Source organism: Vidua macroura, chromosome 5 (assembly GCF_024509145.1).
Source record: "Vidua macroura isolate BioBank_ID:100142 chromosome 5, ASM2450914v1, whole genome shotgun sequence".
Lineage (NCBI taxonomy): Eukaryota > Metazoa > Chordata > Aves > Passeriformes > Viduidae > Vidua > Vidua macroura.
Window position 1 is genome coordinate 60,215,744 of NC_071575.1, and position 12,943 is coordinate 60,228,686.

The 12,943-nt window shown below is 37.0% G+C and overlaps 1 protein-coding gene across 5 annotated transcripts in view; it reads left to right on the forward strand.

Annotated features, from left to right (window-relative positions):
* Window positions 1–12,943, forward strand: part of ATXN7L1 (ataxin 7 like 1) — a 107,610-nt gene that overhangs the window by 82,993 nt on the left and 11,674 nt on the right. For all 5 annotated transcript variants that reach the window (XM_053977114.1, XM_053977113.1, XM_053977115.1 and 2 more), the window contains 4 exons: window positions 2,948–3,231; window positions 8,057–8,139; window positions 8,987–9,243; window positions 11,326–11,518. In XM_053977114.1, the coding sequence (XP_053833089.1) occupies window positions 2,948–3,231; window positions 8,057–8,139; window positions 8,987–9,243; window positions 11,326–11,518 (817 nt within the window). The remainder of the gene's footprint in view (window positions 1–2,947; window positions 3,232–8,056; window positions 8,140–8,986; window positions 9,244–11,325; window positions 11,519–12,943) is intronic.

A 12,943-nucleotide genomic window follows, 5' to 3' on the forward strand; every position in this document is an offset into this window, starting at 1 on the left:
TTTCTGATGTGTTTGCTTTGGAAGTAACTTTTCTTGCCTATTAGGTAGATACTGCTATTCTTACTAGAGTTTCTTTTGTCAAAAATGTCTTTACTGAATAGATTTTTTTCCTCACTTTTTATGTTTGTTGCATGTTGTTTTTCTAATTTTCCCTTTCAACAGCTGTCTTTAAAAAAAAATCTAAACAAGTTTATTGTTAAAAACTCCTTTTAAAATTCAGTAAATAAGATTAAAAACCTGGGTTTTCTTTTTCTAACAAACTTTTGAAATAAATCCTCAATTTTTTACTTAAACTCTGTTTGGGAAAAGAATTCTTTCTAACCATCAAATACAAATATTTGTGATTTAGTTGCTTTTTAAGACCTTGGTAGTTTACTCACTGTCCTGTGGACCTTCCAATTTGCCATTTAGTAATAAATTATTCTTTATATATTATGCCAAGACTAAACTAGAGGTCCTCACTGTTGAAGGCAGTAAAAGAGAGAGAGAGAAATTATAATCTGTAACTGCTGAAATCATAAGTAATTTAATATGGGTACCAGAAATCCTATAGAATGTGTATATCCACAGGTACTAGAGTGATGCCTAAAGAGGCTAGCCAGAGTTAAAGAAATAAAGTAGGTATTTACTAAAAGGCCTTCAAAGGATATACCTTGGGCAGTACAAGAGCCCGGCCATGGCTCTGCCCAAGATGGATGACCAGTCACGAGTTCTCACACTTTTATAAGTTTTGGTCCATTTAAATATTGGGGTTAATTGTGCAATTACAGTTATGAAGTCCCATCCTCTCAGACTGCTCTCCTCAATTCACTGTTTACACTTTTTGGGCCTGAAGTTGCAACGGTGTCCTTGGTTCTCAGGCTGGAAAAGGATTGTTTTGTCTAACTGAACTTGCTAACACTTTATATGAAGTTCAGAGTCACACACTAAGGCAGTACAGCATCTAAAAAATATGAAAGCTAAAACTTAAGGCATCAGGAGTACTTTTCTTTTTTCTTCTACACTACAATGAAATGCATAATGAAGGTTGACTTGTTGATCTGTAACAAAATGAAGCAAAAATATTCCCTCCCCTGGGCATTTTTCATTATCACAGTTATCCAGCCATATGTGCCCTAGGATCTGAGATTCTCAACACTGCAAAACAGAGAAACCCTCTCCATTTTTATTAACAATATTTCATTATTAAACCAGATCATACACTTGATTTTTTTCTCTGAATATCAGTATTTTGAATTAAGATAGTTCTTAGAAACTGGCCATGAAGATTTGCTCATATGTTTTTATATAGTTTAGGTATAGTAGAACGACTTAAAGTAAAATTCTGCTATTTTCAGAAAACGTAATTGCCATCTGTTAAAAGACAAAAACAAAATAATTCCTATGCTGAGATGTTAAAATTTTTGCCTGCCATTTAAATTAATAAATTCAGAGCAGTTTAAAAAGGGAGAGGATCAAATCATCCCTTTCATAGCTATATGTTTGCATTCATTTCTGATTTTGTGAGTAAGGTACATTTTTTGCTTAATGACTGGCCAGTGCTTTACACATTACTGCAGTTGCATCTGTATTCTGACTAACTACTACATTTATAGTATCACAGGAGATAGAAGTTTTATATAATTTAATTTCAGCTCCAGAAGGTGTCTTGGTGTCTAAATCTTCTTCATAGTTGTGTATAGTTATTGTTTATATCAATGTTGGTACATTTTCCTATATTAAAATACCCTTAGAATAAGGTTTACCATCTTCAACAGCTACAGAGAAAGAGGTTTGTAGGAGCCCAGGAAAGTCAAGAGTTGAGTTATTTGAACCTTGTTTTGATGTTTCTAAAGTGTGTGCCATGGAGAATGCCATCTCGAAGTAATCTTTTTCTGATTGTGAAAACTCCACACTTGTAAACATTCCTTCTGTAGAAAGGTGCAGCAAAGGTTCCATTTTCAGACGCAAAAGACTGAAATTGTGTGACTTGTGAATAAGGGGATTTCCCTAACTATTCATGCATTATGTTGTATTTTTTATTTGGGTTTGTTTCAGTAGGGAGTTTCAGTAGGGAGGGGTATATAATTTATATTTAATAACTGGTAGTCACAAGATACACAGTTTTGGAGTTGTTGAGTAGATAAAAAGCTATCACTGGATATTTCCTCATGGGGATAGAACCCAGAAATGTTAAAATATTATTGCAGCTGAAAATAATTTGTCTCAATCTTTTTTGCTGCCAAATTGAGAAGGTAACATTTGTTAGTGTCACAAATATACAGTGATGGTAGTTAAGTTAGAGTAAGTTAGTTACTGCAAACTTTACTCTGAAAAGGGCCAACTAAGTTAAAAATTATATTGAGAATTTTTATTTGTAAGTCCTTAAGATTTTATTAAAATACATTGTAGTAATGCTCAAGTCATTAAGGATTTTAGTACTTTTAAAGGGACAGCTGTTAAGATTTCTATGCTTAAAATCTCTTTTCTCCTTGTTTCCAGAACTTGTATGTCATTTAGACACATCTGAGCAAATGAATTATTTTTGTGTTTGTTTAAAAATATTAATATTATTAGCAAACTGCTTCGTTATCATGGTGAGTTTAGTACAGCATACACATGTCTCGTATGTGCTTGTGTTAAAGGCATGAGACCGTATTCGTAAGGAGTATGTTTTGCTTGGTACCAAATACTGATTTTGCTTAAGAACAGTAGGGAATTGGATCTTAAAAAAATACAAAGGTTCATTTTCATAATTTTCTTCATTGCCAGGTTTTACAGATGCCTGGCTTTGTAAATGCTTGATGGAACAAAAATAGTCAATACTGGTACCAAGTATTTCATTTTAGTCTGGTCTTAAGATGCTGTGTCACTTGCATTGAAATTCTTGTATCTGTGGAAAGGGATTAAGTAACTGTAAATCTTTGGTGCAGAAAATAACACATGAATTTTTTCTTTGATCTTGCAGTGTTCCTGTTCCAGTAGTCAGTCTAGAGAAAATTCCTAACTTAGTGAAGGCAGATGGTGCCAATGTTAAAATGAATTCTGCAACCACTACCACCATCACTTCGTCCTCAACTTCTTCATCCACCATACCTGCTCCAACTTTGGTTAAATCTGGTTTGACATCTAAGTCAGTGCCACCATCACCAGAAAAGATTCTGAACGGCAAAGGAATTGTAGCTCCATCAATAGACAAGAAACACCAAAATGGCACTAAAAGCAGTAACAAGCCTTACAAAAGACTTTCAGGTACGTGATGTAGTTCACCTTTTGTGCTAGTCTGTTTTTCTTTGTTAATGCTTCTATAGCTCATAATGCAGCTAATACAATGCTGGGTTTGGTTTGATTTTTTTGCTGTAAGATGCCGGGTTGCATGTATGAAAATTAAGGCTTTCACACTCTTTGCATGTGTAAAGTATTTTTAAAGTACACATTCTGTTTAGCTTGAAATCACTGGTCAACAGGCCAAATACAAATTTTTAAGGAAGCAAATTTGTTAAAACAGCAAGTCAGAAGACTTCTTTAAACCATTATGGGATTTGAGTCTGTTTACAACAAAGGAAAATGTGCCTTGGTTGAGTGACTTTAGTTCAGTCATGATCAAGTTGAACAGGTTTAAGACATTGGTTTATCTTCCAAGTCATGATTTTTTTAAATACTCTTTTTTTGTTGTTTTAGATATGAGAAAATTCTTAAGGAGCTATGGGAAATGCTGGGGAAGTATTAAAAGTCATCATTTCCTTTCACCCCTCTCCCCCTGCAATTCAAATATGAGTGGCAATGTTTCTAGCATGATGATCTTTATCTTACTCAGGAAGACAGGACGGTGGAGTTGAGAAAATGACGTTAAATGGGAAATGCCTCGGATGGCCTTAGGCAGGGTGGTTTTGAGGATGTAAGTTCCTGTCCAAACCTGCCACCAAAGCACAGAACACCACATTGTGGGAGGGCAGAGGCTATGTTAGAAAGTTTGCTGTCCACTGGGAGGAAGAATTATTTTCGGGAGTTCCCTAGAGGTGACCCATGTCAGCTGTTGGGCAGAGAGGAGAGAATTTACCCCTGAAAGCAGAAAACAGATTTTTACTCTGAGTGAAAAGAAACAAAGTGTTTTGAGGGTTCTTATTTTATGTTTTTTTAAAGCAAAAGTAACTGACTCAAATTTATGACTGAAGAAGCTGTGCAGGGTCTATTCATCAGCTGGCAGTACTTTGTGACTTGGGCAGGAACTTCTTGTGTGTACTGAAAGGCTAATTTTGCTAATGGCAGCATGATCCGCATTGGATCGTCACTTTGGCACAAAGTTAGTTCACATGATTTCTAAATGTGCACTAGTTATGAACCAGTATAAGTTGTACAAGATAAATGCTTTCATTTCCAGTTAATGAGTGTGTCCTATTTTTTGCCTGAATATCAGGTTTATTTTTTTCATTTTCTCAGATTTGGCAGTTTGCCTATGGTACTGCTACCTTGGCTGAATTTCAGACCAGTGTGAGGTGTTTGCTAGGGCTGTGTGGGGCATGGAACAATGCCATTGCCTGAAAGGATTCAGTACACTGATTGCTTTCTTAACTAGTTAAAGGTGGCATATAAGAAAACAGAACCGCTGTTCATTTATAGCTTTTCACAACATGAAAAAATGGTTACAGGAGAGTAGCTTAAGATTGGCTTTAACTCTTACATTTTACTTTTTAAGATCCAATATATTATTCTAAAAAAAACTCTATATTTTACAGTTAATTTAGAATATCGCTTCCTTTTAACCTATTATTTCCTGTAATGGGTTAGATGCTGAATTTAGCTAATTAAGTTAATCAATTCAAAATTCTTCCTTGAGCAATTTAAACTGTTAGTGGTTTCCCTCATGTCACCACTTACCACTGCAGGGCTGCAGGTGATACTTTTACATTTTTGTGCAAGTGCTTGCAGAAATGCATTCATAAAGGAGAATCAGTTCTGTAGAGCCTTCCTACAGCTTGCTGCCTTTACTGTGGAGGTGGCTCTGGCACTGCTCTTTCTCAAAGCTCTGACTTGCAGTGTCTTCTAGGCTAAGGAACACAGTGGAAATTTCTGCACAAGACTGACTGAGCACCTGAATGGGCATGTGTTTACTTTTGTATGGTTAACAAATACACAGAACTGAGACCTTTTTTTTACAGCTCCTCTGTCATGATCAGATTTGTGATCTGTTCAGTCTTACTTCCATTGCCTTGAGTATTGATGCAGCCATGCAATAATTTAGGGATTATGCAAATTGTAGAAGTCCTGAGAGCACTGGAGATGAATTGCCTGTAGATTGTGTGTCACTATGATATATTCCTCTCCATTATTATACAGGACTGTGCAAAGGCTGAGAAAAAGATCTTGGAAGGTCAATGAGATTATTATTTGAGTTATCCCATAATTTCATTCATTTCACATGAAAAGGATGAAACTGCAGCTAAGAGATTTAGGTTTCCCTCAGTCCGCTGCCCTGGAGCTCTATGGATGTTAATTTTTGAAGCTCCTTAATAAATTTGGCCAGTTTGCATCTGTTTCCTTCCCTTTTTTAGCAACCTCTACTGTCTCTCACACCCTTTCCCTGACTCTGATTGAAGTTTGGTTTTTTTTTTTTTTTCTTTGCTGAGAGCTGATGGTTGTTTCTGTGATGAATGAACCTGCTCTCTTTTCAGGAGCACTGTCCTTGTTGAGAGAGAGGAAACAGCTTGTGGAACCACAAAAGACAGTCTGTAGCTGCCCAGCATAAGTGGATCAGAGTTTCCTAGTAGCAACTGCAAAAAAAAAAAAAATTTTCTTAAATCTTCCTTAGTTCCTGTTCTCTTTGGGATGATGTTAAAGAATGCATATGCCCATCTTCTGCCAAGAAAAACTGTTGTGTTGCAAACAGAAGTTTATGACAGTTCAGTCTTGGCCCTTGCTCTTCTCTTGGTGAGGGTATATCAAATGTTCTTCACTTGTCCACTCAATGTGAAGAAGTGGAATCCATTCCAGAAGAACAGCTTTCTCGAGTTGTGCCTGTGCACAGGGGTCTGGGGCTTGCCATGCTCCACATTTCCTAACACAGTGGGCAGAAGCTGCACGTTGTTATTGATAAGAAGGTGGTAAGTTTCATGTAGTGTGTTGCCCAAAACAGGCATGTATATAGCTGGCAGTTAGATGTTCATGATGTCTCTGGAGCAGCCATAAATGCCTCAGCCTGGAGAAGTAGTTTCCTGTTTGTTCAGTATTTTCTGTTTCTCAGGGAACCCATATTATTTTGTTCAGTCAATGGCAGAGGCTTCCACTCTTCCATCTTATAACTCCTTATATTGATTCTATCTGTATATGTTTTCCTAATAACTGGCTTTGCTATAATCAGTCCAACAAGTCTTGGATGGGCCACTTACTGACAAGTACCAATCTGGACCACTTTTGATTTTTGAAGAGTTTCCCTGTTGGTCCAAAACAGTCCTTGCTCAGTGACTATCAGAACACGTTCCATAGCCTTATAATTGCCTTTGGGACTTTTCATTTGAAGGCATATTTATTAGTCCATATTGTCTCTTTGGTTTGTTTTTTCAATTTGCATTGAAGGTTTTAGGTGGGTCATTCAGGAAACTGTAATAGGAACATCTTACACTCAAACCCCAGGAGCAACTAACTCCTTTAGTTCATGAACATGTGTTTTCATCTATTAAGCAGAAAAAAATAGTTATTATATTGAGTCATACGCAGCTATTTTTATGTTTCTGTTGTGTTGTAAATGCTGAAGGAACTACAACTGCCTATAACATATTTCAGTTCCTTTCTAGATTTCACAAAAAAGCCCTGTGCCAGCTGGTTTTTCCAAGCTCCCTTTTTTGTATGGCTCTGCTAATAGGTTTATAATATAACCATTTCATGTTTGCATAAGCATTTTTAAGTGTAGATAGCAGAATACATATAACTGCGAGAAATTGTGATATCTGGAGGCTAGTTGCTGTCTAACATAAGGTGCTTGTCCTTACTTATTCCAGCTGTTCTACTTGCTGTGATGCTGTCATAGCATTGTAACACAGCTGTGAATCACTGTCTTCCTCTTAGCTCCCATTAGTTTGTTTATAAAGAATTTTTAAATCCTCTGATTAAATGTTGTATTTGAGTACAGGATGTTTGTTGTATCTGAATGTAACACGGCTGTATAGTTAAAATAACATTTGGCAAATAGTTTATATTCCTCTACCAAACAAAAGCAAACCTGTCTACCAATTACACCATAATTTGTCAAGATCTATGCAGGTAATGGTAAAGGGTTTTGATGGCATAAACTAAAAAGGGTGTATCCATAGTTTTGTTACAGTTCTTAATGCAAAACCTAAAATTATATTAACATAGCCTAAGGGAGATGATGCTATCTGTGGTATAGAAATACTAAAATATTAATGAAATTAAATATACAGATACAGCATATTAAATATTAATGCTCTTTTAATGTTAATCATGAGTAGAACTCATGTAAATGCCTTTTCTCATAATCTCTACAAACTTTAAATTCCATCCCTCCCTTCACATAGGGAAATAAAACCTAACATACGTGTTATTTTTATAAAGATTTAGGGGACAGATTTAGATAAATTTTATTTTTAAAATGCCACCAGTAATCAACCATGGGTTGTTTTCTAGATTTTTTAAGTATGTCAGAGAAATGTTTTTTAAAGCACTTGTGATACCATTTGTGTCTTAGCCCAGCTCTGGAGCCAGAGCTGCAAATGCTGTATTTTATGGCTGCAGAGGCAGGCAGAGTTAGAGAGGGAACTTAAGTCATAGGGAATTGGTTTGGTCCTTTGTTTGGGCCCCTCCACTGTAAACAGACTTATTTCCATGAAGTCTTTGGCTGAAATCCTGCTCTAAATGGTTTTAAATATGCAAGGGTAAAAAAATACACATCTGTATGAGTGATGCACATAGCACTGTTATGGGATGCTGGAGTTGATATCAGTGGTTCAGGTTGTTAGCCTGATTAAACCAAATTCTAACAGGCAAAATTATAAACTACTCTGGTTAAAACTTCTATAATAATCTGTTTTCTTCTCTCATTTCCCATTCTCCCATTAAACAGAAAGAGAATTTGACCCAAATAAGCACTGTGGAGTACTGGATCCTGAAACAAAGAAACCTTGCACAAGATCCCTCACCTGCAAGGTATTTTTCTTAGAAGATAAAATATCAGATGCTTTGTTATAGTTTAAATCCTACCACAGTAGTTTGAGAGGTCATACCTGCTCCTGTCTTACAGACAATGGGTATGGTATTCAGGCGCTGTTTTCAGGTAATTCTTTTGTGTAATTCTGTTTCTTTGAATAAGAGCATCTGCATTATTCCACTGATATTTCTTAAAAGATTTTTTCATGTCATTTTATTATGCAAAAAGCATTAACGTTTCATGTAGAAGTGTTATTTTAAATGCTTCTTTTTTGGTTCATGTGTGCAACAATGTTGAAGTATAGTCAGTTTTTAGTAAAAAAAATTACCATATTTTTGTATAATAAATTACTTGAGGATGCCCTTGTGATAGTAGTAACTCCTGCATCAAAAGGTAGCTGCAATGTGAGACATTTCTAATGAACATTTATATGTGTATGTGTTGCCTGTCAGTAGAGATCATCAGCTAAATTTGCTTTAAAATCTATTCATGTTTTTCAATCCAATGAAATCAGTTTTTCATTGTAAGTTAAAAGCTACAATGATTTTCTTAATATCTTAAAATTACTGCAATTCTATTTTCCATCTTGAAAAAGGTAAGTCAATAGTCTCTATTATATAAAAAATGTTGCAAAAAGTAATTTTAGCCTTGATGTTGGCGTTTCTTAAGAATGACTTTATAAGTTATCAAAGATAATGTGGAATAGCTATAGTTTTATTTCCATAACTGTGGCTAAAGTTGTTTGAAGTAGATTTTATCTTTTAGAGTAGTGTTGTATCAGAAGTATAGAGGACTCATAAACAATGTCATGCACACACAAATGCTTTTTAACCACCCTATTTTTAGACTCATTCACTTAATCATCGACGAGCAGTTCCAGGCCGTAAAAAACAGTTTGACATCCTTCTAGCTGAACACAAAGCTCGATCCAGGGAAAAAGAAGTCGCAAAAGACAAAGAGCATCCGCCATCTGCAAGGGAAAGCTATCAGAGCCAGCCCACACCAGCACAAGACTCTCTGTCAGGATCCTCAGTGAACTCTGGGCAAGAATCTAAAGTAACATCTCCTGCAAAATCTAGACCACCAAATTCTGTACTTCCAAGGTAGGCAGTGTGGAATGTTGAATTCTGAAAGTGCTGTGAGAAATTTCTTAGATGTTCATACATCTCGTTTTATAATTATTTAATACTTCTTTCGGCTAGTACACAATAAAACATGCTAATATAAGAATTTCTCCTAGCTTATGTTAACCAAACTCTGTCCATGGTAGCCTGTGATTAATTGGGATTGAGGGAAGGAATAGTGTCCACCTTTGCCTCAGAATCTCAGATTAACTGCATTTTTTTTTTTCGAAAATGGTAGTTATAATTAGGAAAGATTATATTCAAGTTATTTGGTCACAATTGAGTAGAAAAGTCTATTTACATGAATCAGTGTAGGTATTAGTGGTAAAATTGTGTACATTTATATAGAATTTTTCTCCAGAAATACTTTTCCAATTATGATGTAATTTAGTGTTGATTTAAAACTATTGATATGAAACTGTCCATAGCATGTCTTCCCTTGTTTTGAAGGTTTTTCTTAGAAAGGACAAAAACATTCTTCAGAAGGACAGTGAAAACTTCTGAAGGCATCCTTTTGCAAAAAACAGTGTGAAGTTTTTGATCTAGTGAATTCTAATTGTCCTCTGGAAAACTTCCAGTATGTTTTGCTTATTTGTGGGATTTTTTGGTACTAATTTTGGTTCGAGTGCATAGAGCTCAATTAGTTGTCTTTTTTTCCTATTTATATTTTTTTCATCATTCATTTCTTTGCAGAAACCTTGGTCAGGACTGGGTGCTCATTTTGGGACTTTCCTAATATAATAGTTCCTATTTCAAAGAGATGCTTCTTGTATTTGCCATCTCAGGTCTTACAGAGACAGCTGTTTCCAATATTTTCTGTGTAGCCATCAAGCCTGAATGAAGTTTCATTCCTGCAGTGGCAGAGTGGGCCTTGCAGGGTTTGAGTGAAAAGACAATGAAAGAATACCCACATATGAATTGGTGCTTCTCTGCCTAATTCTTGTAAAAGCAGTGAACTTGCACAGAGAGGAGCACAGACAGGCAGGTAGAAATGGGGTTTTGGTAGATGTTACAGTCAAAGTAGCAGAACTGGAGTGCAATTCCATGAGAGTCAGCTGCAGAAATTCCAGAGGTAGTAGTACTCGAGGAGGAGGATTTTAGCAGTCAGACATTGTGTTTATGCAGTCTGCATTTGTGTTTCTGCTGCAGTCCTGCCTGTTTCAGAGCAGCCATGGAAGAAGCCCTGTGGCCTCTCTGTGGGGGCAGCAAGCCTGCGGCTCTGCTGCTGCCGGTGGCACAGCCCGCCGCGGCCAGCGCTGGGGCTCAGCAGCTGCAGCGCTTGTCCTGCGCTGATGCCATGGGTGAGCAATCCCCGCGCAGGTCAGGAGAGGGCTCCTGTCCGCAGGCTCGGGGACTGCTCTGTCCTGACAGCATGAGGCTGAAGAAGATCATCTACAGATTTTGCCCAGTGTGGACTTCTCCTCCAGCCTCAGAGCTCTCAGTACATACTTGGTTGTACATACTGTGATTGAGAACCTTTTCCACCCCCACTTCTAATTTAATCTGTTTTCAAACTACTTTTGAAGGCAAGACACCATCATACACTGTGGTGCAAAGACTGCTTTGTTTTATTGCATTTTAGACAAAGGTAAAGAAAACCTACATGCTGTGAGGAGCTCTCCCAGTTACTTCACTCACTAATCTACCTGAAGAGCGGGTCAGCTAAACACTCTTATATTTAGTACACTAATTTTAGTAGGATTTTTGTAACTGGACCCTTGGGATTAATCAAGTAGCAGAGTAATGGTTCAGTGTAAGAAGAATTTATATACCTGATTTTTATTTGTGTTTTAAATATATTTTGTCCCTCTCAAGATCTGAAATCCAACTTCATGACAAATTTAAAATTGCAGGCAATAGAAGGGTGCTTCTGTTAACATTAACTTGATGACAACCCCACAATATATTTCTGAAGAGACGAAATGTCAGCTATTCAGTGCCTTTTACTGTCCTTGTTTACATTGATCATTTCTGGTATCATTTGCTTTGATGCTTGATGCCAGCAGGTAGGTTTATAGAGCCTTTGAACACTGATGATTTAAATGTATATTCTCCTTCTAGACCTTCATCTGCAAATAGCATAAACAGCAACAGTTCTTCAAACCACAGTGGGTACGTACCAGAACTGCCACTGCCTTCCATGGGAGGAGATATCACAAGCAGATTGTCCAGTGATGAAGGAGAAGCGGATGGAACTGAAGAATCTGAGAAATTAGACTGTCACTTTTCTGGACACCATCCCAGACCTCTTGGGGTATGTGTCAGTCTCTGGCATGCCTTGCCATTGTTCTTGCATAATTAGGGAGAGGAGAACAAAAACGTAATTTAATAAGAAGGTAAGAAATGAAGACCTTACATTCTGAAAACTGTTCTAAAGAGAAAAAATACATTTAACAGAAAAGGGTAAGGATGGGATAAGGTAGGAGGAGACCACTACTCAGTACACATGATACATTGATGTAGGACAAGATGGGCAGCAGAAAATCAGAAGTTCTATTTTTAGACTGTCCTCTCAGTAGACCTCAAACTGGGTGTAGTTCTACTAAACTGACAAAAGTTGCGTTGCTTTAAATGCGACATGAGCAGATATTCTCTTGGTTGTTGCAGTTCCTACAAAACTGTACCTTGCAGTTGGTGGCAGAAGGCTAGTACAGTGCTCCATTGATTTCTGTAGTCTGGTTTAAAGCAGTAATTAAATGTCATTTATGTGAGTTTATGTGGACTTAGAAACTACTGCTTCATTCATCTCAAAATGGAAGGGCTCTGGTGGTGGCTCCACCAGTATGTGTTTGAGCAGCTGGTTTTGTCTTTCTCCTGTGTTAGTGAGAAATTTCATTGTAAATAGTAAAAGCTGCTTTGTGGTATTATGTCTGCAGTGTGAATTTGTTTATACTGTTCAAACCAAGAAGCAGTGGGAGAACTCTTGAAATTCTTAGGAGTTGTTTCTCATAAAAATTGAGCCAAGGAATACATTTACGTGTCTTCCATATGATATGCAGAATAAAACAAACCTTGTGATAACTGGTAGTGTTGTTTGTATTCCCAAGAGCAAAGGAGAACTTGTTACTGTCACACACCAGAAAAAGGTATGACCCAAACATTAAATGACTGTCAGATGAAATCCTGTATTTGTTTCTTAAAATGAGAATTACTGTAGTCCACATAATACTATGATATGCAGAAACCTCCTGTTTCCTTGGTACTATTTTATGCTGCTTTGGTATTGCTGACTGCTTCTCTATGAATTAAAAACTAAAGGTTCACTGCATGGGTGCCCACACAATTCAAAAAATAATCTAAGTGCAGCCAGTTCTCGTACGTGCCTCAGCAGTGAGGCGTGGCTGTCAATAGGCATTTTGGTTTAGGATCCTAGCTCTGTTTCAAGGCAACCCCACTGACTCATCTGTTCTCTGAAATCTTAGCATCTCTCAACTGAAGCAGTTACTGGTAGTGAAACCAGTTCTTAGCCTGTATCAGTGTGAAGTCAGAAAAGATAATGTAAATTACCTCCAGATCATGCTAAATTGCTGAATTTCATATTCAAGTAGACTGTTTTCCTTACTAAGTCCCTCTCCTGGCCAGGTAGTAATAATTGATCGGGGGAAAGTCAGTAGCTACTTAAAATGCCTCTTAGTGGTACTTGATGTTAGTGGTAGCTCACTGGGAGGTGAGGTTAGTT